At 38.0% G+C, this 25,641-nt stretch overlaps 1 protein-coding gene across 10 annotated transcripts in view; it reads right to left on the reverse strand.

Moving 5' to 3' along the window:
• Window positions 1-1,792: 1,792 nt before the first annotated feature.
• Window positions 1,793-25,641, reverse strand: part of COBLL1 (cordon-bleu WH2 repeat protein like 1) — a 140,701-nt gene continuing 116,852 nt past the window's right edge. For 5 of the 10 annotated variants that reach the window (XM_084891597.1, XM_084891595.1, XM_084891592.1 and 2 more), the window contains 8 exons: window positions 25,239-25,389; window positions 22,882-22,935; window positions 21,432-21,551; window positions 18,767-19,001; window positions 16,810-16,904; window positions 12,073-13,625; window positions 9,549-9,725; window positions 1,793-3,084 (listed from right to left, as the gene is read on the reverse strand). In XM_084891597.1, coding sequence (XP_084747723.1) covers window positions 2,998-3,084; window positions 9,549-9,725; window positions 12,073-13,625; window positions 16,810-16,904; window positions 18,767-19,001; window positions 21,432-21,551; window positions 22,882-22,935; window positions 25,239-25,389 — 2,472 coding nt within the window. In that variant the 3' untranslated portion in view covers window positions 1,793-2,997. The remainder of the gene's footprint in view (window positions 3,085-9,548; window positions 9,726-12,072; window positions 13,626-16,809; window positions 16,905-18,766; window positions 19,002-21,431; window positions 21,552-22,881; window positions 22,936-25,238; window positions 25,390-25,641) is intronic. The other 5 variants (XM_084891594.1, XM_084891593.1, XM_084891598.1 and 2 more) reach the window with 2 other exon arrangements.

Raw genomic sequence — 25,641 nt, forward strand, 5'->3', positions numbered from 1 at the left:
ATCTTACCTAATAATCTTACCTAATAATTTGACCCAACCTCTGCTATGCCACCGACCAATCAGGAGTGATATGCAAATTAATCCAACAAAGATGGAAGTTAATTTGCATACACAGACATGGAGTTACAGGGGTAAAACACTCGCGTCATTGCCCTGGTGATGATACAGGCATTCTGCCCCACCCCTGGTCTTTCAGAACCTCTGGGCAGCGTGGGGAGGCAGGACCAGAGTGGAAAGAGGCTGCTATGGGGCCAGAATGGAAAGGGACTGGGCCAGAGTGGAAAGGCAGTGCTGGCAGCCAGGGAAAGGAAAGCCCATTGTAGCATGAATCTTCGTGCATCAGGCTTCTAGTGCTACTAGAAAGAAGAAGGAACTTTTATCATTTGCAACAGCATAGATGGACCTGGAGAGCATTATGCTAAGTGAAATAAGCCAGTCAGAGAAAGATCAGTATCACATGATCCCACTCATGTATGGAATATAATAAACAACATAAACTGATGAACAAAATAGATCCAGAGACAAGGTAACTGAACAGACCTTCCAACCTCAGAGAGAAGGCAGGGGAAGAGGGTGGTTAGAGATCAACCAAAGGACCTGTATGCATGGATATTAGCATAACCAATGGACACAGACACTGGGGTGGTGGGGGCTTTCCTTGGAGAGTGGCAGTGGCTGAGGAGGGGTTTAATTGGTGAAAAAGGAGACATACGTAATACTTTAACCAATAAAAAATTATCCAAAACAACAACAACAACAACACAGCACCTCTGTCCATGGAAATTTTTGTCACCTCTAATTACAAGTCACCTTTTATTTCAAGTCATTTATGAAAGGCAGAGGAGTGTAAAAATGATGACCATGATTCCTAGCTCTTTTTGTATTTGTCTCTGCCGGTAATAGGCAGAAAATGAACCAGCATGAGACAAAGAATTCTATCAACTGGAACTCTTAGTTTCAAGTACAGTTGACACTTGAACACATGGGTTTGAACTGCCAGTTCATTTATACCTAGACTTTAAAAAAAACAACCATACATACAGTACTATAAATGCATTTTCTCATCCTTACGGTTTGTATAATTTTATTTGCGTTTTTTTTGGTAAGAATCCTATAAAATAATTAATGTGCAAATGGCCATCACACCCTCACACTGTAACAGCTGAGGCACTGGACACTGGGGAGAGAGAAAAGGGGACCAGCCAGGCTGTGGCCCAGGAGAAGGACAAGCCGCCCGCCCCACAGTCCCAGGCACCTGCGGCTGTGGCCCAGGGGGAAGCCGTCCACCCATGGTCTCCTGTGGCTGTGACAGGCTCAGGCAAAGCCGGCCTGGGTTCTGGGTGTCTATGGCCGGCTAGAGGAAAATATATTTGTTTATAGTTTGAGATAGGGATCCAAATTTATTATTTTTTCCAAGTGGAAAATCAAATATATAAGCATAATTTTTCAAAAATTCACTCTTTCCCCTATTGGTTTATAATGATGTCACTTAAGTTTTTATTATGAAGGTCTCTCCAAGTGTGACTCAAAAAAATAGTAGCATTTAACACTCAACCTGCACTTGCCCGGTGTCTAAAACTATGCTAAGCATTTTACCTTCTCTGATCATGCATTTATGTTGTAATGCCTGGGCTTTCATGTAGATCAGGGAACCCTAATAAATGGTAGGTATTACCTTACTTGTTTGTTTACTGGTTAACAGAAATATGTTCATCAAGTGAGGTACACAAATAGGCTGGTTGACACAAACTGCATTTAAAAAAAAAAAAAAAAAAAAAAAAAAAAGCATCCCAACAGTATAACTTGCTTTTATTCAACAGGGGGGAAAATCAACACATTTTCCAAAGAGGCAGGTATCTCAGTAGCTTTAGGAAAAACTAACATAACATCAGCTTGTTTGACAAAGCTTTTAAAATAAGTGAGCAATTAAATTCTTAAAGTAGGAACAGAATATTAACAAGGTCTAGATTCCAGGACACTTGGAAGCAAATACTTAGGCACTGTGTTGCTTAACAGTTTTAGCTTTAATGTAAATATATATTATTATTTAGAATATTTGCATCTGAACTACATAACGGCTTTATTTTTTTCATTTTACTTTAATTAAAACAAAGATTTCTGAAACCTCCAAGTAATCTTTATAAAGTTTTCCAATATGGACTCATTTTCCTCTCTACATATTATATATGAAATAACTATCACAATAAATCATTTTCATGGGAAGATTTTTAAGGCTTCTGCACATAGAATGTGTAATATCTGTGTGACAATAACATAATTATATACAGAAAATATTTAAAATTTACCTTGTGCAATTTAAGTTCTAAAGATTAAAAAAACCAATGTTTTATGGTAATAAAATATTAAAATATAATGTACTCCCCATAAATTTGACACTGATTTTGTAATTACACAAAGAACACACAAGAGTTGTACACTAAATGATTCATCATTGCAATTAACTGTTGAACTGTGTATACTTATTGAATATCATTCGTCTTCTAAATCATACTTTTAGCACACAAGAGGCTTTAATATAACTTACAAACATTTGCAATTAAACTGTGACACTGAGGCAGCCAGTGTCAGCTCTAGGTTTGCCTAGTTATTCACGTATCATACAAACATGTCTATGACTCTTGCTTTACCCTTTTGTCTAAGTCACATTGCAGAGAATGTGTCAACAAGTAAGTGGAACAAAAACCAACAACAACATGACTATTTCTCATTTGAAAAAAAAATGAAGTCATTAACACCTCGTCTTAAAGCTCTAAAGTAGCATATTCAGCTCTTAAGGCAAAAAAGGTAAAAAATATTATTATAAATTATAAATTCTGATAATTCTTCTTTTGGCATTGAAAGCCACAGTATAAACTCTTAGACTTCCGTAGATAATATATTAGTGTACATCTGAATATATATTTGCCAACATTCCCCAGTAGAATGAAGTTGCTCTGTGAAGTGGAGGAGGTGAAGGGCAATATGGCGGGGCAACCTTTAATGGCTGTCCTGGGCATCAAGGGACATGGAGTGACTGAGTCTTGACTTCCCATTCATAGGTATTGTATTTGATGGAACAGTAACCTAAGAGAAAGAAACACACTTTATGACCGTCAATTTAAAATGAGACAGCTGTCTAATTTTCAACAATTACTACATTTTAACGTCTGTTTAATTGTAAATACTACCATTTATTATGCAATCAATGACAAATAATCAAGAATAAATGTTCACTCTACCATGAAATTAAAAATGAAAGGGTTGTTATTCCCACAACAAATTTGACCATCTTATTCTTTATCAGATTGCCAAATCAACTCAAAAGGACAAGAGCAAAAACAGACAGCAGGCCAAGCTGTTAGAGATCATTGTTAGCTAGATTAATTCTGGCTCTGTTAGAGATCATTGTTAGCTAGATTAATTCTGGCTCTTCAAAAGTGCCTTGGAGAATGTAGGAAAATAAAGGGAATGCCACAAAGCAATGAATTTTACAATTTTTGTATAGATGGTATACAGTAACTTAAAGTTTCCCTCACAAGTATCCCTTACTTATAAGAGCTTTGTTTTTTAAAATGCTTTCTTAAAAAGTGCTAACAAGTCAAATTTATGACTTATGCTAAAACAGTTGCTGAATAAAAAGATTTTGTTTTGTTTTGTTTTTTTATAAATAAACTCATAAGTTCCAAAATTGTATGCCAAAGTTTTTTACTTATAAAGTGTAAGTGAATGAAAAACACTATAACAAGAATTTACTAAATAGTCTGAAATTCCAATATTATTTAGAAAAATGTAAACAAAAAATCATCTGGATTTTATATAGTAAATAGGTACTCTAGTTTGAAATATAATACATCAAATATTATAGTATTTTGAGAAACATAGTTTATCTCTAGATTATAAGTCAACTAGTTTAGATTTATAACCAAACATTATCATCTTCTCACCAGAGATTTGAAGTACAAAAGACCACTGATTCTGCTCAGCAACAAAATAAGTTAGTGAAAGGGGAAATAAAATTGGAAAATTTAGTTTGAGTTTGGTTTTCTTATATTTCCTTGGTTGCCGTCACTAAGCAAAGACTGGTCATCTAAACTAGTCAATTGTCTTGACTCTCATGAATCAGGGTGGAGTAGAATGGTTGACATTAGCCACCCGAAATACAATAGCTAAGAGGAAAAGTTGCACCAGGGGAAGAAAAACTCATCAGTACCCTGTTTAGTATTCATGTAGGATTTCTTTCCAAATAGAGCCAACAAACAACACACAGGTAACGACCTGTCATTATGAAACCTTGATCCAAAAAGTCTCTGTGTGTAAAAGTTATTCTTATAATTTTTGTTCACAAAATTCTTTGTAAAGTACAGGAGAGAAATTTGTTTCAAGCATTTAAAAAAATCATACTGATGGCTCCAGATGTTTGCAAGTAGCAGGTGTCGTCATTGCACTATTATTAGTGAAAAACTAGAATCCAGGTAAATGTCCACCAATAAAGAGCAATGAAGCTTATACTCATTCACAAATACTATGTAGTATTAAAAGAATAACACATAACATGTGTCATATATATATATATATATGTGTGTGTGTGTGTGTGTGTGTATACATATATACACACATATGTATATATATTTATATATGTATATATTAAGTTGGAAAGCTTCAAATAGATATGTTTTTTAATATTTTATAGAAGATTTTATTTTTATAAAATATTAAATATGTTTAAATACTACAAATGTGGTAGGACAGGTTATACTGTAATCTATCTACTATATAGAGCATTTACTTTGGGGAAGGAAACTTGTATTTTGTTTATCATTTAAAAATATGTTGCCAAAACTGGTTTGGCTCAGTGGATAAAGCGTTGGCCTGCAGACTGAAAGGTCCCAGCTTCGATTCCGGTCAAGGGCATGTACCTTGGTTGTGGGCACATCACTAGTAGGGAGTGTGTAAGAGGCAGCTGATCCATGATTCTCTCACATGGATGTTTCTAACTCTCTATCCCTCTCTCTTCCTCTCAGTAAAAAATCAATAAAGTATATCTTTAAAAAAAATGTGTTTACTGAACTATCAAACATGAGAAGACATCATTAAATTCTGTTCTATAAATTCTGTGGAGTCAGAGACCTTTTTTGTTTTAATACTACTTTATACTCATGTTTGTTTTAGTGCCTGGCATAGAATAAAACAATGAATATTTCTTAAATGGAATATGGTAACTTTTTACAAGCATTTATAAAGTAAAAAACTATTGCTTAACTTTTGAGCAATGAACACATGACACTTATAATAAAGATATTTTTAAAGTAACATTTTAAGAGTTAACTGATTAGTATGTGCTAGTTGATTGACTACCCTTAAAGTTTAAAAAAATTTAAGGAACATTTACATAGCTTTCTTATTCCCATAAAGAGAGTTAACTATGAAACTGTCATTTATTTTTACTTGAAAAAATATAAGAAAAACCCACTTGAAACCCCTGATAGTTCAAATTCAAACTAAGGAAATATGAGTCAAAAGCAAACCAATGGAACTAACAAAACAAGCCAGCATGATTCTGGATGAATTTTCCAGTTGCTTTTTTTTTCGCTCCAGATTTCTATCTAGTCAAAGATAAATTTTACTTACATTCTGAGGAAATACTTAGTATCAAGTAATAAGCCTTATTTGTTCATTTATTTTCAGATTTTATGTTTATAACCCTATTTTCTACCTGGAATCGTATAATAAACTTTAGCATTTCAAGCACTGTCAGGATCTGAAAGCTGCCAAAGAAGTTCTGGTGTCAGCTCCAGTCAATAATAATGAATTACCTAATCTGTTTTATTTTCTGAAAACAATCTGCTGATAGATTTATAAACTGAATATCAAACACATTCTATAAAATACTGAGCTAGAATTATTAATGCTGCATCTAAAGAAACATTTCTGTAGCTGCCTGGGGGTCGAGTGGGAATAAAGCAAAAACCTTAAGAAACTGGGGGGGAAAAAATGTAGCATGCTCATGACCACATTTTCACTAGAGCAATCAACAAGATAATTGTTCTAATGTGAACCAACTATTATAATGAAGGTTAATTGCTTGGTATGAACCAGAGCCATAAGGCAGGTTGGTACCTGGAGTCAAGCAACATTTGGGTGCCAAAAGAAAGGCAACCCTGAGCCAACTTTCTGATGAACAATCTGAGCCTACTGTCAAAATCACCAGAGACTGTATTTGGCACTAGAACTGTTGCTCTGTTTAAAAATGTCAGAATTTAAAACAAACCGGAGAAACGTCTCATACAGGACAGAAATATGGGACTAAGCCAATACCACAAGAAATTAGAGCCTTCTTGTGATCACTTTAACCAGCTTTGGAATTTTTTTTTTAAATAGAATGCATTTACAGAAAAGTGCAATGAATTTAAACAGCCCAATGGGAACAAGCACAGACACGTATATATCCCACCACCCAGGTCAAGAGAGAGAATACCGCCACCTCCCTGCTAACCCTGTCTTTACTTAACAAGATGACATTTTATTCATCATGGATTTCACATTAATTTGGACATTTGAAAAGTATTGCTTTAAGATAATATTCATCTTGACTACATAGCTTTTTGGTTTCCTCTTAAATTGCATGCCTGTGTTCCACTGAGCCCCTAAGAGCTCCTTGGCTTTCCCTCTGAAGTAACTACTATCAGGACTTTTATAATTACTTCCTTGCCTTTATAAATAATTGCCACCTACCATGTATCACTAAAGAATATAATTTGGTGTTGCCTGCTGTAAAACTTTACAATTTTCATATGTATCAATACTATTGTATTTTGCTGTTTTTTTTTTTGTCTAATTATTGCTATATGATAGTCTGTGCTTTGAATATACTACTTATAATACTATTTTTGGATAGTAAGGCTCTATTTCTTGGAAGCTTTTACCAACAATATTCCATGAATATTCTTATATGAGAATCCTGGTACACAAATAGTTTTAGCCTATATAACTAGACATGATCGTGAAGTGGAAGCTGATTGTGAAGAGTAGATACTGTGAACTTTACTAGACCTGGTGGTGTCCATTCTAGGTAGAATAAAATGGATTATGTAAGACAAGACACTTTCATTAAATAAAACTTAGGAGCTGGTGTTATGTAGAGCTACCCATAACCTCCTACTGAGACAGATAAAATTTAGGCTCAATAGAACTTAAAAGTAATGAGTTATAAACAAGAGACAATTATAGAGAGACTCATCATTTTGGGCCTGATCCCTCTGTTGATTCACATCCAGCTCATTCTGGAAGCAATGAGAGTTTTGTATGTGAAGAGACTGCCAAATCAGAGCCCATAACACACCAAGCTAACAGCTGCTTGCCTGTGCAATTCCGTTGAGCGAAAAGGCATCTCCACCTTCATGCGCTGTTTTCTACAGTCAGTTCATTGAATCTGATTAATATAATAGATCCACTGGCTTAGTGGAAACACCCTGCAATTATCTCCCATGCAGTTACTTGGCTCTCCTGCGGGCCTGATGTATCGCCATTTCTCAGTCCCAGGCAGTGAACACCCAGAAGGCAGCAGCTTCATTTGACTCATTTTTGCCTTTCAAGTAGCAAGTACAATGTTTGACACCTATGTGCTTAAAACATGCTTGTCAAATTTATTGCATCGAGAAGGCTTTAGATTTGGAAATTATATATTTGAAGCACATCCTTCTTTACCAGATAAAAATGAAAAAAAATTGTCATAAATGAGAATGTGCGATTTAATAGGGGCATATGTCCCCACAAAATTCAAATGTCATCGGGTGAACTATAAATTTTAATCTGTAAAGCTCTACCACATTTTTGCTGTCTGGCACCTAAATTCAGCCTACGAACACTCTAAAAAAAATATTCCACCTTAATTCCCTGATTTATTCCTTCATGTTTCTCCGCTCCTGACAGCACACAACGTTTTGCCTTGTCTCCATGCGTGCCCAGATGGGAGCACCAAGCCCTCCAGCCGAATGGCTGTCACTCACAGCTCCTCTGAAACACACGCTAAGGAATGGCCAGAGGAGCCAAGGCCTGCCAAGGAGGCGTGCCCAAGATGTCTTCCCTTTTCTTTCCTTCTTCGCAGCATTCCTGGTGCTTTGCAGATTTCGTTCCTATTGAGCTCAGTGTTTTACTCAATAAGTCTCTTAATCTTCTCTAAATAGCTTCTAAAATGATTGGAGAAGGGATTTACAAAATAAAATGCCTACGGAGTCAGTGGAATAATGAATTTTTTTCTTGTTTTTGGGTGTTGAGAAATTTGCAATCAAGACAATTTAAAGAGAGACTAAGAAAGACATTTAGGGAGGCTATAGCCTCTGGGAAGTCCAAGCTAGGCTGTAGGCTCCTCCATATCCTTTTTAAAAATACACACACACACACACACACACACACACACACACACACACACATATATATAATTGGTTTTAGAGAATAAAAGAGAGGGAGAGATAGAAACATCAAAGATGAAAGAGAATCATAGATTGGCTGCCTCCTGCATGCCCCCCCTACTGGGTATAGAGCCCACAACCCGGGCAAGTGCCCTGACCAGAAATCTAACCATGAGCTTCTGGTTCATAGGCCGCCACTCAACCACTGAGCCACACCAGCCGGGCATCCACGTCCTCCTTCAGTGGATGAGGGTGACAGAGGGAGGAAACTCACCTACAATGATTCCCTGTGACAGCTGTTTGGTATCTGCCCCATTCCCGAAGCTCTCCTACACCTCAGGAAAGAGGAGCTGAACGATTCTAGTGGAGCATTATTAGGACTTGAATATACCTACATTAGGTCTTATCTCAATTATCTAGGTTTTCTCTACATTTTTTTGGTTTAACCTATAAAAACTTCTCTCCCTCTTTGGCACTCTAATCTCATCCCATATGTGGTAATAACTTGATTACCCTAGTAACCATGACTGAAACTAGTGCAGGTTACTATCACTAGTACAGATTCTCTGGAATACAGGGGGATCACCTTTCTGAAATAATCTTTCTTGTTGAGCTAACAATTTCTTTTTTAAAAAAAAATACATTTTCATTGATTTCAGAGAAAAAGGGAGAGGGAGAGAGAGAGATGGAAATGTCAGAGATGAGAGAGAATCACTGATTGTCTTCATCCTGCTTGCCCCCTTCTGGGGATGGAGCCTGTAACCCAGGCATATGCCCTGACCTGGAATCCAAACTGGTTCATAGGTCCATGCTCAACCACTGAGCTGAGCTGGCCAGACAGGCTAACAATTTCTTAAAATAAGAGCCCACGTACTTTCTATATCTACTTACATAATAATGAGCAAAAGGCATATTGTGCACCTGGTCCATGTTATGGAAAACAGACTTGACATATTTAAAGTATGTGTAAGATTCTGGACTCTCTTAGGCTTTACTTCAAAAATGACCCCTGACATAAAAGAGCAACTTCTGACATCTCCTGTAGTCAAGCTTAAATGCCAGGAAACAATTTCTCCTAAGTATTAGTCTGACCGTGTTGAAAATAAACCCACTGCCACTCATCTGATAAAGAAGACTTACCCTTTTCAATTTGGCAGCAGCCTCTCCAGAACGGATTGCAGTCAGCAGACTCTGTCGGAACTCTTCGGGGTCAGAGCTTTGGAATGTTAGAGAACTTTGCCTCTTAAGGGTGCATGGTGGGTAGTCAGTGGGAGATGGTATTTGGGAATTCCGCTCACTGTGTGAAGAGTTATTTTCCTAAAACAATAAAAGGAAACTATTTATATGAATACCAAGTGAAATATGGGCATTTTTTTCAACATTTTTTCTCCTTCATCAATAGTTCTTTAGGAATCACCATTTGCCACACTGGATTTCTAGACATAGCTCAATTTCCTCAGCCACCGAATCATCTCAGCTACTACAGCCCAGCTGGAAAGAGGGCATTAATTTCCCTTTTCTTGAATAAGGAGGGTGCTAAGGAAGGAAAGTGGTACCTCTCTTTGTTTCATGAACACAAGGGCAATTTTACTATCCTTGAGACAAATAAGGCTGATTTCTCCAACAGCGTTGGTTAAGAGAGCCAAATGAATTTTAAAAATAAATATTCCATAGACTAAAAAAGAACCTATTTTCACAGTTCTAACGTATTAGGTTGTGAAGTTATTATTTTCAATGGTACAAAATAGACAAATATTGGCAAACTCACACTGGTTGCAATTAGCAACCTATCATCTAATAATAAAATATTAATGATTATGCTGCCTGTAATGACTTGTTTTGTTTCTGGAAGTTAGAAGGACTAGGAGATGGCCATGGTTTTTTTTTGCTTTTCCCTCAATGAAACTAAAAATAAATAATAGGAACTTCTAAGAATTAAAATTTTAATTCAACTTCTTAGAAATGAATATTTTGTAACTAATTCAATTGGCAACTATAATCAAAAAATTTTAAAATTGTCTTTTTCAAAGTGCCAAATAAATATCTTTACAAATGATGAGTTAATCAGAGCTCAGGAAGAGGCTCAAAGACTGTATTTTCCAAATCAAGCTTCTGTTGTTTAGGAAGGCATTCCATTCTAAGAAAAACACAGGATTTTTCCCAAATAAAGAATTAACCTTATATCATATATCTCTTCCTGACATTATATCAAAGTAATAAAGCATAAATATGAAATACATGAAGAAATATTCTTCCAGATAAATATTGCATTGAAATTGTGGAAAAATCTTTACTTGGCAATATGGTTAATGTTCTGCTACTCTCAGAATGTTTGAAAAATTCGTATAAAATACATCTGGAACTGTCACACAAATATGAAAGTCTTCTTTAAATACTATCAGAGTAAAAGTACACAAAATATTTTTTAAAAACTGTGTGGGGAATATCATAACTCATTCTGTGAATTTCTGCCTCTCCTTTGACTATGTGAATCTGACAAATTATAACAGTTGAGCAAACATAAAGTCAACAAAAACTCCCCTTTTTTGGTAAATTATTAAGGTTACATAGTAGTTAAATGATATTTTGGTCAACATACACATAACTGGAAAAGCTGATACTGAATGAATAAAATGGGAAATTAAGAAAATGGCATATTTAAACTCTGGTTTTAAATTATTTATATGTAAAGATATCTAATAAGCTGAGGTTAAGTATTTGTTACAAAAAATACATAGCTAAGAGATGCTTGGTTATTTTATCTAGACTTTGATACTGTTTATATACAAGTATATATATATATATATATATATATATATATAATATTTTTTTATTGATTTCAGAGAGGAAGAGGGAGAGAGCTAGAAATATCTATGATGAGAAAGAATAATTGATTGGCTGCCTTTTGCACATCCCATACTGGGGATTAGGCCTGCAACCTGGGCATATGCCCCCACCAGGAATCCAATGGTGACCTCCTGGTTCATAGATCCATGCTCAACAACTGAGCCGTGCCTGCCAGGCTATATTTCTATATAATTAAAACTATTTTGCAGTTATGTAGAATTGGAGAGAATAATACAGTAAACCAGAACATCCAGAAAGTTATAAACAAATTGAGATAAGAAAACCCCAGGGAAATAGAGTCAGAACTATAAACTAGTATACCACACAAATGTCTGAGCAAAGAAACTTCAAATTAAAATATTTGCTGATAATATAATTATATGGTGGCCTTATACCCAATCAATTTATATGAGTCATAGTGACTTTGAGAGTAAATAATCAGACTCTCTGTATTATACCTTTCTTTCTACAGCTGGTTGTTTGCTATTAGGTTATTATGAATTCAGACCTAATACACAAACATATCAACACACTGTACAAGATCCCCTTATTTTTTAAAAAAGGAAAAATTTGCTGAAACCGTTTTGGTTCAGTGGATAGAGCATTGGCCTACGGACTGAAGGGTCCCAGGTTCGATTCCGATCAAGGGCATGTACCTTGGTTGCAAGCACATCCCTGGCTGGGGATGTGCAGGAGGCAGCTGATCGATGATTCTCTCTCACCGATGTTTCTAGCTCTCTATCCCTCTCTCTTCCTCTCTCTAAAAAAAAAATCAATAAAATATATTTAAAAAAATAAAATAAAAAGTAAAATGTACCTGATTACTCACACAGGGCTGTGGGGCGTCCACAGGGGTATCCACGGAGGGACTTTTCCCTTCCGCAGCGTCACTGGGCGCTGGCGCGCAGGCCCCCTCGCTGCAGGCCTCGGAGCGCACTTTGCTGAAAGACTGAGACCGCTTCACCACTGCCAGGGCGAAGGGCGAAGGAGCGGAGCTCGAGAAAGGTCGCGGGGCCCCGAAGGTTTTCAGAGTCTTCAGGTTTAGTGCTGCCAGCTGACTGGCGGGAAGAGAAGTGGGTTTGGGGGCGATAGGAGGAGGGGAGGTCTCAGGAGGCTTCTGAGTGCTGAGGCCTCCATTGGCGTCTTGCACGCGGGGCTGCAGAGGAGAGCGAGCTGTTTTACTTGAGGGAGAAAGAGTTTGCTCTGGAGGAGGCATCGGATCCCTTTCCACCTCCTTCCTCGGGAGCTCCTGCGGAGCAGGACCAGGGGCAGTGTGGACGCTCTTGGCGGCTGCGGAGGTCACGTAGTGACCCGAAGCTCTCTTTTGCATTTGCAAGAAAAAGGAACTTGGTTTGGCCTGGGGATTGGAAGCCCGAGATTTAAGCCTTGACTCTAATATACTGTTTATTTCTTCCAAGTTTGGCGCAAAAGGAGCCGTGCCAGTGTCTCTGGTCATCCTGGGAGTGGGTTTCAGGGGACTCGCCGTGGGGCTGTGGGGCACGCCCTCCACACTGTGCCCCTTATGCTCTGCTCTCAGGGCAGGCTTGGGTTTCAGGTCTGGCTGTGGCTCCTTCGGGCTTGCAGAAATAACGACATCTTCTGTTTGCATCGCCGTTTCTTTCACATTCTCGTGCATGTGCCTTTTCCCTAAAGAATGGATACCTTGATCCTCTTCATACCCGAAGGTTTCTGATTCCCCGTCTTTTGCTATTTCCAGGGATTTGGGAGGCACTATTTTATAAGTAGTCATCCCAATTTTGGGTATATAGTCTCTCGTAATTTCATTGGAAGGTTTTGGCTTGGGAATGTAGTCTTGTCGGTAAAGTGGATGATTCTTCGTATAAGAAGCAGCTGGGTTTTTATTAATCTCATCTACGGGAGCATCATTACCATGTGCATACATTGGCTCTTTCACGGCGAGCTGATCTTCTGGATGTACAGGGAGAGGGCCCTGTCTCCTGAATTCTCTTGAAGTGTGGACGGAATCTTGTGGACTTAAAGGTGAATGTTGAGTTGAGGTGTTGTTATTTGCAGTTTGCACACTTTCATCAACTTTGAGGTCAGACAAATGATGGTGCCGGTGATTCCCGCTCAAACTGTTGCAGGAAGGAGTTGCCTGAATCGCTGCATCTTGCATTTTTGTCTTCTCTGCACTCGGCTGGTTCAGTGTTGGGCCTGGTTCTGATGAGGCAGCTAGATGATTTTCCTTGTCACTTTTAGCAGTTTCCGTTTTGTGTGCCTGAAGTCTGTCAACGTCCACGTCCACACTGTTATTTTTGGCAACACCTCCCGCATTGATTTCTGCTCTCCTCCCTCCGTCTTTCACATGATCTTCCATATTCCTTGATGTGACAGTTATTTCATTTTGATCTATGAGGAAAAAAAGAAAAATCATCAAGTATAGGGAAGAAAAGGTACAAAAACTTCAGTTTGCAATGCTTGCCTCCCCAAACTAAATTAGGCTGGTTTAAAATTTTCAGCTAATTACACAAAATCAGGTAGTTGCATTTAATGAAAACGGTATGGGCTTTGGTGTCATGGAGACCCGAGTCTGGAATCCATCTGTAAGCGGGCTTGACTAATTATAAGCTCTGTGATCACAGCTTATTACTTAACCCTTGGAGCCTCAGTTTGCTCAGATGTAAAAACGTGAAAATATGTATTTCAGTTGACCCTTGAAGGACACAGGGGTGAGGACACTGTCCTCTCTACACAATTAAAAATTCATATATAACTTTTGACTCCTCAGAAACTTAACTAATAGCCTTCTGCTGACCAGAAGCTTTACTGATACCCTAAACAAGGGACTAACACATATATTGCATATGTATTCTATACTGTATTCTTAAAATAAAGTAGGCTAGAGAAAAGAAAATGTTATTAAGAAAATCATAGGAAGGGAATATACTTTTTACATATTATTAAAAAAATATGTGTATAAGTGGACCCATGGAATTCAAACCCATGTTGTATAGGAGTCAACTATATATTTTATTTGTCATTTATGTAACATGCTTATTAGGATAGGATATTACTCAGAGCAAGACTCCAAAGAACACAGCTATATGTCTTCTTATAAATACAGATTTAATATTACAGTCATTGTTAAAAATGACAAAAGAAATTGACAAATTCAAAATATGTTTTTTATTCTTTATACTTTTTTCATGTCAATTCTCTTCTGTCATTTATTATTTTTATGCATAACATTAAGGGGGAGCAATCCTAGCAAATGTTACCAGTTTTAAATAAGGCAGAAAACAAAAACATTACCTTTAAGAGTTAAAGTAAAAACACAATCAACATTGGCTGAGTTGTTAACTAGGTGTCCTCACCGAAGGGGACTGTGTCTTGAGTCATAATACTAGTGATTTCAACTACATGAAAATGATCATGTGTTCTTTTCATTTGGGGAAAAACAACCTATTCTTCTCATGTCAGAGTTCAAATAGAGAAAACAGCCTCCCTCTCCCCTATACTACTTTTCCTCTTAATTCTAATTCAGACTTCCTAAACACAAAAATCATTTGCCAGTGTTCAGATCAACAAAGCAACAGTTGCCAGCCGAATACATGATGGCAAAGAGAGGGAATGAGACATCTGAAAAGAAACACGGGTTTATGAGAATGCACCATGTATTTAGTACCGAGTAACATGCTTCATTTATACACTGTGCTCCTCTCTTCAAATGCCCAGAAGAACCATTTCTCCTGAGTGACCAACTAGCCCTCATCTTCCAAATCCTCAGAGGCCTCCTCTTTCAATATGGCAGTTTGTATAGAACAAGTGAAATGTGAGCCTTGGGAGCCAAACTGTGAAAGGATATCAAATATTTCTCTATAGTTTTATCATCCCTCACTTTATTTTTTATTTTTTAATTAATTTATTTTTTAAAATATATTTTATTGATTTTACACAGAGAGGAATTGAGAGGGACAGAGAGTCAGAAACGTCGATGAGAGAGAAACATCGACCAGCTGCCTCTTGCACACCCCCCACTGGGGATGTGCCCGCAACCAAGGTACATGCCCTTGACCGGAATCGAACCCGGGACCTTTCAGTCCACAGGCCGACGCTCTATCCACTGAGCCAAACAGGTCCTGGCTCATCCCTCACTTTAATGAATATGGTTAACATCAATTTCACTGCCTAAAGTGTCATGATATATTTAAAATAGTTCCTCTGTTAGAAAAGAAAAAAAGGCAAGAAAAAGAAATGCATGCAAAAAAGTATCATGTTGCCAGGTAATACTAACAATTTTTAAAAAAAATCATGTTTTTAAAGCCTGCCTAACTATACAATTTATTGGTCATAATAGTTACATCTTATATAATGCTGTAAGGTTCCCATATTAAACATATAATTTTCATTTTTATTCTCCCCAAATAAAATGCAACTAATTATAAGAATATGTATTGTCTATAGGAGTGACTGTTCTCAATGACAAATAATTATTAGCTTTTGTGATTTACAAAATTAAGCACATGTGATTAGGAACCATGGAAGAGGTACATACCGGCCTTTGTTCTCATTTATTTGGCTCATAAGTATTTTTAATATTTGTATGAAAAGTACTACTTCTCAATGCTGCTACGAGCACAGAAGTATATAAGAAATGGTCCTTGGCACTAGCAAATCTATAGAATAAAAACCTAAGCAACTGTTACAGCAGAACAACCAGAATGACCAGTCACTATGATGGGCACTGACTGCCAGGGGACAGACACTTAACGCAAGAGCTGCCTGGTGGTCAGTGCACTCCCACAGGGGAAGTGCTGCTCAGTGAGAAGCCAGACTCACGGCTGGTGAGCACAGTGGAGGTGGCAGGAGCCTCTCAGTATTCGATCTCAGGATGGTATAGACCAGTGGTCAGCAAACTGTGTCTCGCGAGCCCATGCAGCTCGCAAGCCGCAGTTCGCCGCTTCGTTGACTAATGCATTTGCCGACCACTGGGATAGGTGCTTAATCACAAGGAACAACAACAGCCTGTAATTATTGGAATCGAGCGTGTAGGTCAGTGGTTGGCAAAATCAGTTAACAGAGTGGCAAAGTGCAGCCATGTGTAGAGACCATGAGGAAAATGAATCAGAAACATATATATTTAAACTAACCAACATGTAGGAAAAAAGAGAAATAGATCACAAGTATGCATAGAGTATACATCCTTAAGTTCTAGATCAGATAACTTCTGACATTTAACCACAAGGACAAAAGGGGATACACGTGGCAGTTAAAAGCAGACTCTGGAGTAATGTCACCTGAGTTCAAATCTGAAGCCCACCACTTAATTAATAATTGTGGTACTTCAAGTAAGTTATGTAATATTTTTGAGGTTCAATCATCTATAAAATGGGACTAAAGATAATAATGTTCATAAATGAGTTAACATACAAGATTAATGAATATATATATATATTGTGTGTGTATATATATATATATATATATATATATATATATATATATTGTGTATATATATATATATAGAGTTAAGAATGGCCCTTGGTACATAATAAGTGCTATGAAAGTGTTGGCTATTAGTGTTTATATAACTCACCATTCTCTTGACTTGGTCCCAATGACTTCAAGTTTCTTACATTGTCAACTACTCTCTCTTCATTTCTTGGATTATAGGCCATCAAGTGTGTTTCTCTGCAAAAATGATATTTTATGTTATACATCCAGACTATTCAAATGCGCATGAGCGCACACACACACGATGAGAAAACAGGGAATAATTTCCAAAGACAGATGGACTAAAATAATCATCTTTTCCTGCCAAATACTGAAAATTTAATAGCAAAGAAAAAAATGTAACTGAGAGGAAATGCTGCTATGAAACATTAGCATTAGCTTTCATGTGAGGGTCCTATTAAAAAAAAAAATGTAAAAAGCTTGTAAAATATATGCTTTCCCCCAGTGTCTTTTTGTTAGTTTTATTTGTCTTTTAAAGAAAAGGGATATAAATGAAACCTTTTTCGTTTTGCAAATCGCATGGTCAAATTTTATTTTATTTTATTTTTCAGTTATATTCAATATTTGTATTTTCAGTTTATATCCAATATTATTTTGTATTATTATTTTCAGGTGTACAACATAGTGGTTAGGCAATCCTACACTTTACAAAGAGTTTCCCCCTCAATATTTCCAGTTCCTACCTGGCACCATATGTAGGTTACTACAATATTACTGACTACTAGAGGCTCAGTGCATGACATTCGTGCACTGGGATGAGGGGGGAAGGTCCCTCAGCCTGCACCCTCTCGCAGTCCGTGACCCGTTGGGGGATGTCTGCCTGCCAGCTTAGGCCCACGCCCCATGGGGATCGGCATAAGCTGGCAGGTGGACATTCCCTGAGGGGTCCTTGGTGCTGCCACGGAGGCGGAAGAGGCTCCTGCCACCGCTGCTGTACTCACCAGCTGTGAGCCCCCACAGGGGTAACACCGCTCAGTCAGAAGCTGAGCTTGTGGCTCTTTAGTGCTGCCTCAGAGGCAGGAGAGGCTCCCACCAGTGCCCACCACCACTGTGCTTGCCAGCCTTGAGACTGGCTACTGACTGAGCAGTGTTCCCCCCGTGGGAACACACTGACCACCAGGGGGCAGCTCCTGCCTTGAGCATCTGCTCCCTGGTAGTCAGTGTACACCATAGCAACTGGTCGATTTGGTCGATTTGCATATTAGTTTTTATTCTATAGGACTAGAGGCCTGGCGCATGAAAAGTCATGTACTCGGGTATGGCCCCTCAGCCAGGCCTGCAACCTCTTGCAGTCCAGAACCTCTTGGGGGATGTCCACCTGCTGGCTTAAGCCCGCTCCCTGGGGGATTGGACCTAAGCTGGCAGTCAGACATCCCTCTGGCAGGACAGGAGCCCTCAGGGGATGTCTGACATGGGGAGAGGGCCTAAGCAATTAGTCAAACATCCTTAGCGCTGCCACCAAGGCAGGAGAGGCTCCTGCCACTGCTGCTGTGCTGGTCATCCATGATCTGGCTTCTGGCTGAGCAGCGTTCCCCTTGTGGAAGTGCACTGACCACTAGGAAGCAGCTCCTGCATTGAGCATCTGCCTCCTGGTGGTCAGTGAATGTCATAGCAACCAGTCGTTCCCAGTTGTTCTGCCTTAGGGTCAATTTGCAAATTATCTTTTTATTATATAGGATGTTCCCTATGCTGTACTTTACACCCCTACAAACTATTTTGTAACTTCCAATCTGTACTTCTCAATCCCTTCATCTTTTTTTCATCCAGCCCCCAACTGGATGAAAATTAAATGTTTCATTTGGTAAAATAGATAATAGGTAAAATACATACAAGTAAACAAAACCTTTATATTTAAGTCATGTAAATTAACTACATGTTACGGTTTGACACAAAGGTATTAGAACTGCTGAGTTTTATTTAATTTACAAACAATTACATGTAAGCAGATGCTTTGCATTTAAAATATCAGATCTATATTCCAGAAGACTAGTATTAGTTAAACAAACCACCACCACCATTCTGGCATGTAGACTACTTACTGTCCATCTGTGTTTCTGGTTTCTTGTTTTTCTTCTTTGGAGTTTTGTGAGGACTCTCCAGTATCACTGCCAAGGGCTGAGTCAGGGTCACTTTTCCGTATATTTATTATATCAGTAGATCCAAGAGGAATCTCTTGTGACTTCCCAGAAATATTTTCAGCCTCATCTTTAGGCGCTTCACTCAGTTCTTCCTTTTCTTCTATCTCTTCAAGACTGTAATCAGAGCTTACTCCAGCTACAAAGAAATGAAGATATAATTCTAAATATTAAGTTGCCTCATTCATGCTATATAATCCTAGCAAAGAAGGAATTTTTAAAACAAAAATTAGCTAGACTCTTAAATTCTGGTTCAAAGTCAACAGTAGAATACTTTTCTAATGATGAATAATTATGTGAACATATAACCAGATTATCTCAGACATATAATTCTAAATACTTATTAAAATTTTCTCTTATTAAATGTTATAGAAAAGTCTGTTATTCCTTTTAAAAATTCTAATCCAAAATAGCTTTCACAGTTGGTTGATTAGCTAAGTATAAATTTCCTCAAGCTTTGAAAAATATTAAATCAACTTTGTTTTTGCCTGGGCTAATACGCTTATATGATGGTTATATTTTAGGACTACAGTAAAAGAATTGGGTTTTTTCCAATTTCACAAATTTTCACAAATGTTACATCACAACTATCATATTTCAGCTTCAAAAGTTATAAAGAAAGAATATTCACGTTGAAACAACAGTGCTCAAATTCTTAGTGCATATTTAAGATTTAACAAGATCCAAAATATAAATGTTAAAATATTATAAAAACATAACCTAAAAGTATGATTATTGAAATTTCTTTACACTTACTTAGCTTTATATAGTTTGAATAGTTTTTTTTTTAAGTTTTCCAGTCCTTCTCAATTACAGAATAAAATTGAAAAAGAAAATATTTAAAATTATTTAAACTCACAAATACAGTACATTAAATGAAACAAAAGTATTAACTTTCAGAATACGTTTTTATAAGTTTGTAGCATTTTACTTTAAGTTATTAAAGCTTAAAATTTCACTAATATTTTTAGAGTCCTACTATATTTTTCCTGGAGATGATCAAAATGGCAAAGTTGTTTGACAAATACCTCTTTTTGATAAAACCTACAATAATAAAAGCGTAATATGCCAATTAGACCAGGCACCCTTCCAGACATCCTTCTTGACAACCTTCTGGACAATGCTGGGGCTGAGTGGGAAGCCCGGGTCCTAGATGCCAGAGGGAAGCCAGTGCCGACAGTCAAGGGAAAGAAGGCCTACTCTTGCATGAATTTCATGCATCGGGCCTCTAGTAGAATTATATAACATTAAATCTAGCCTGGTGAGTTGCTGTTTTAAAATTCACTCATAAAAAAGTGCTGACTAGGCCAGACATTATTATTGTACTTGCTGCCAGGCAGAGTTGTTTTCTTTTTCATTTTTAAAAATTGAGATAAAATTTACATTCAGTAAAATTCATCACTTTCAGAATATATGTTGGAGTATCCAGTTTTGACAGAGATGTATAATTTTATGACCACCAGCACAATCAAGATTTAGATTTAACCTCCCAAGTCCCCCATGCCTTGATCCTGGTCTGGTGGCTCAGCTGATTGGCACATCATCCCATACATCAGAAGGTTGTGGGTTCATTTCCTGGTTGGGATGCATATGGGAGGCAACCAATCAATATTTCTCTCTCACATCAATGATTCTCCCTTCTTTCCCCTCTCTCTAAAAACCAATAAAAACATATCCTTGGGTGAGGATTAAAAAAAAAAATCACACAAAACAATCCATGTCCCTTGTGATCAACCCCACTCCCTAACCCCAATTCTTGGTAATCATTATTCCTATAGTTTTGCCTTTGCAAGACAGTATGTCAATGAAATAATACAGCATCTAACCATTTAATCTGGCTTTCTTCATTTAACATAATATATTTGAGATTCAGCCATGTTGTTGCATGAATTGGTTATTTATTCCTATTTACGGATAGATGTTAGCATTCCGATGTATGGACCAATCAGTTATTTTTATTCACTCCTCAGTTTAGGGACACTGGATTATTTCCTGTTTTTTGCTATTATGAATAAAAATTCTATAATAATAATTCACAAGGAAGTTTGTGTGTACACATAAGTTTTCATCTTTCTTGAGAAAATACCTAGCAGTGTGATTGCTGGGTCATACAGAAAACAAATGCTTAAATTTTATTTAAAACAAACAAAAACGTGCCAAACTATTTTCCAAACTGACCACACAATTTTACATTCCTATTGTATAATCATATACTAATTTTAAACAAGCAGTTTGAGGTGATAAGGACTCTTTCTGAGTCACTGAAAAATTGAGAAAATATTTATAACATTCAAGTAGTACCTAACTATAAAGTTTTGCCACTGGTCACAAAATAATTCCAACATTTTCAAAACAAAAGTCCCAATCAAAAGCAATACTACAGAAAATAAGCCATGCCTAGATAACAAACGAGAACTTTAAGAAAGAAAACCATATATTTTTTGTAGTTAAGAAGTAAAGTTCAAATAGTTCACCAAAGAAGGAGAAAGCCAAATAGAAGAGAAACTGAAATGCTGCGGAACCGCTGACTTCATTCATCTTACATCTCAGGAAAGGCCCGGTCACCTACATGTCAGAGATGCTGTGGCTGCCTCGGGCGTTTCAGGGCACTTCAAGAGAGAGATGTCATCTGCCCGTGTGGGCACAGTGCACTGTTCGTGACTGGGGAGCCCGGGGCCAAGTGAGGCTTCTGCCAAAGAAGGGAAATCTGTGGAAATGGCACTTAGACAACAGAGTTAAGGCAGGCAGAGACCAAGAAGTATTTCAGAAGGAATCAGATTTGTTAGCTCACAATTATCCATGCATTAAACAGGAAGAGGTAAAAGAAAAAAGGGGAAAAAAAGGAAGAAAAAGAGAAATAAATATCAAGCAAAGTTTGAATAGCAATTATACCTTTTCTTCCAATACTTCAGAATTTTCTTATTTACCTTATTTTGTGTGATATAATGTAATAAATGATATCACTAGTATCATTTTGAAATAAATGATATCACTAGTATCATTTTGGGTAAAAGTTAGGTAAAATATTACTAAGTATCTAATGGTAATACTTTTAATTAGAGAGAAAAGGAGAATTTTTTTGTGTAAAATGTGTCAAAATCCCAATTCCCAAATATCACCTAAATATAAAAGATTCAGAAGCATTTGGGTGCTTCTGAGTTCTCCCTGTATTTGTGAATGCGAATTGTAAAAATTAGGTAAGGTTATATTAAGCAATTTTTATACCTTTCAAATTATCCTACTGGCATAATAATATTCTATTTTTAATTAGACATCATTAGCTCATTATATTCATTTATATCTAACTTTAAATTAAGTCTAAGGATCAAGAAATTTTATCATACTCATTTTTACAATAGCTACTAATAAATAGCTTTTATTAAAAATATTAGGAAATTAAATCAGCTGGAACTATTTTATTTTTACTGGAATTTAATTTATTGAAAATCTAAAATGAGAACATAAAAAAATATTTCATAATAACAAATTTTTACCATTAGATTAGAATACTTTCATGTTAAATTCATACTTAGGACAGCTGAATGAAGAATGGTGTTTTATCAACAATAAAGAGTAAAAAAAAAAAACTTTTTTAAAGAAAAGAATGAACTACTATGTTTTAACTGAAAATAGATGACCAATTGAATTACAAAAAGAATGGTGCTTTACACCTTCAAGTAAGTTTTCTTCTGAACATACCAAGATAGGTCATTATTCTTGGAAAGGAGATCAATAGTTGATAACTTGACAATACATAGGAAAAAAAAAAAACAACAAAAAAAACAGGAGACCTTATAGGGAACTGACTCAAGGAACCAGAACTAAAATTTTGAGTGTGCTTATTTCATGCCCTAACCCCAGGGGAAAATATTTTTATTTCATAATATAAAATCTAGGAAATGGAATCAAAGCATCTGTATCCCTTTCATATACAGAATATTATACCAAATTCATTCCTCAACTGTCATAAAAGCTCTTTCTCTGAAATTCCATGATATGGAGTAAAGGTAAATACATACCTGGGCTGGGCAGCCCCTCAGGAGTGCTTGCTTCTGAAACATTGTCTATAGGAACTACAGGTAGAACACAGTAGTAGCACAAGTTAGAAAAAAGTCACACTCACAAAAGAAACAAGTCCTTAGTAGCTTATCCTAATATATAAAAACCCATGGCCTGTAATATCCACAACAACCAAAGGCTGGACCAACCAGGAGTCAGTGCTGGGTTGCGGTGGTGACCCAGCACTGACTGCCTGGGCTGTGGGAGCCTGGACTCAGCATTGACCTACGGGAGGGAGGCTTGAGAGAGAGAAACAGGGTCTGATCCATAGCATTCGTGGCAGCTGTTGATCAGCACTTGCCTCTCTCTTTTGCTCTGGGCCTGGCCAGCAGTGGCGCCTCTCTTTCTCTCTGACCTCCACTGGGGCTGCTGATTAGCCCCACCTCTCTGATCAGGCCTGCCACTGAATAGCAATTATACCTTTGCTATTTGCTTTGCTATCTTGCTTTGATAGGCTCAGAAATTCTGACTGGCATAGAAATTGACCAATCAGAACCAAATCTGGGTGAAGTTTGAGGAGCCAATGGCTGCCTAGGAGGCGGAGCTTTTGACGCTGACTGACACAGAAACAGACCAATAAGAACCAAATCTGGGTGAAGTATGAGGAGCCAATGGCTGGATAGGAGGTGGAGCTTTTGACACTGACTGGCATAGAAACTGACCAATCAGAATCTAATCTGGGTGAACCTAATCTGCAAAAGCAGAACCTAAGGTGGCGGATGAGGAGGAGTTTTAAGGGCAACAGCTGTTTGGTGTAAGTTTGGTCAGCAAACTGCGACTTGTGAGGCACATGCGGCTCGAGAGCCGTGGTTTGCCATTCTGTTGACTAATGAGTTTGTCGACCACTGTCATATACTACACTTTACGTCTTTGCACACAATATGCCACAATTGCCTAAACTTCACAGCTTCCAACTACATGGTAACATTTACTCTCGTCCAGTGGTCAGCAAACTCATTAGTCAACAGAGCAGCAAACCACGGCTCGAGAGCTGTATGTGGCTTGCGAGCCACAGTTTGCTGACCACTGGTATAAGATGTAAGAAAGTGGTACAATTTTTTAATGACAGGTTTGGCAGTATAATGCATATGACTGGCTATCAGTACAGATATAGGGATTATATATTTTTGTCTGCCAAGAGCATCTTCTCCTGATGAAAAAGGATTCCCCCCCACCCCATTTAAGCAATCCTATCCTATATAATCTATCTATACTACTAAAAAGGTAACATATTAATTAGACTAGGTTGGTTGGCTATTTTCCAGATGTCTGATTTCCTTTGAGACAAAGCCATGGTGGTAGGGGCCGAGGCAGAGGCTGTTAGGGATGATCAGGATGGCAGGGGAGGGCAGTTGGTGGCGAGATCAGGCCAGCAGAGGAGGGAAGTTGGGGGGGAGGGGAGATCAGGCTGGCAGGGAAGGGCAGTTGGGGGTGATCAGGCAGGCAGAGGCAGTAAGAGGCAATCAGGCCGGCAGGGGAGGGCCATTGAGGGCAAGATCAGGCAAGCGGGGGAGGGCAGTTGAGGGCAACTAGGTTGGCAGGGGAGGGCGTTCGGGGTGAGATCTGACTGGCAGGGAAGCGCAGTTGAAAGCAAGATCAGGCTGGCAGGGGAGGGCAGTTGAGGGCAAGATCAGGTCAGCAGGGGAGAGCAATTGGGGGAGAGATCAGGCTGGCAGAGGAGGGCAGTTAGGGGCAATCAGGAAGGCAGGCAGGGGCAGTTAGAGGCAATCAGGCAGGCATTCAGAGGCAGTTAGGGGGTGATCAGGCAGGCAGGCAGGTGAACAGTTAGGAGCCAGTGGTCCCAGATTGTGAGAAGGATGTCCGACTGCCAGTTTAGGCCCGATCCCTGTGGCCTAAACCGGCAGTCGGACATCCCCCAAGGGGTCCTCAATTGGAGATGGTGCAGGCTGGGCTTAGGAACCCCCTCCCCAGGCACGAATTTCATGCATTGGACCACCAGTTTTTATATGATTCCGAAAGAGACAGCCATTTTGCTAACCTACTTAGATTTCCATTCCTACATGTAGTCAATCCTGAATGGCTGGATCTTTCTGAACAGATTTACAAATCATCACATACTCATTAGGATAATGGAGCTGCACAATCCTTTCATTTCACTTTTTCATGTTGCAGATTTTTAAAAGGTAGTTAAGTGAGAATAATTAGGGGCTAAGTGTTATTATTAAAATTAACTAAAAGCCTAAGTTTAACTATTATTGTTAATAGAAAGACATGATTTATAACTTATATCATTTCTACTGTCTATATTAAGCAAAACAGAATACAAATGCAATGCTAATGAGACAAGTAACATTACCAGTCACGTGGTTTTCATCACTTTGATGCAGGGGTAGCTGGGAGGGTGGGGAAGGTGCCTTTCGCTTTGTCCTTTTCAGAGATGAGTTCCCAAGGGATGTGCTACTGAGCTTCAGAGAGCCTGTCCTCACCATGTCTGCTCCACAGGAACTCTGTGGAAAACAAAATGACCAAGCACAATTTCTATTTGGAAATTAATAGCCAACTTTAGGAAGATACCGACGTGACCTCAAGCACATCATGTGACAATATGGAACATAAAAGTCACGCATTCAAAAAAAGGAAAGTGGAGTGTTCGCCATGTGCCAGGAGCTGGGCTACGAGATGGATATATAAAGAAAAAATAAAATATGGGTCTTCTCAAGAAGCTTAGACCAGGATGGGAGACTGATATGCCAACAAAG

This window comes from Pipistrellus hanaki, assembly GCF_964339955.1.
Source record: "Pipistrellus hanaki genome assembly, chromosome: 8".
In the NCBI taxonomy this organism is placed as follows: domain Eukaryota; kingdom Metazoa; phylum Chordata; class Mammalia; order Chiroptera; family Vespertilionidae; genus Pipistrellus; species Pipistrellus hanaki.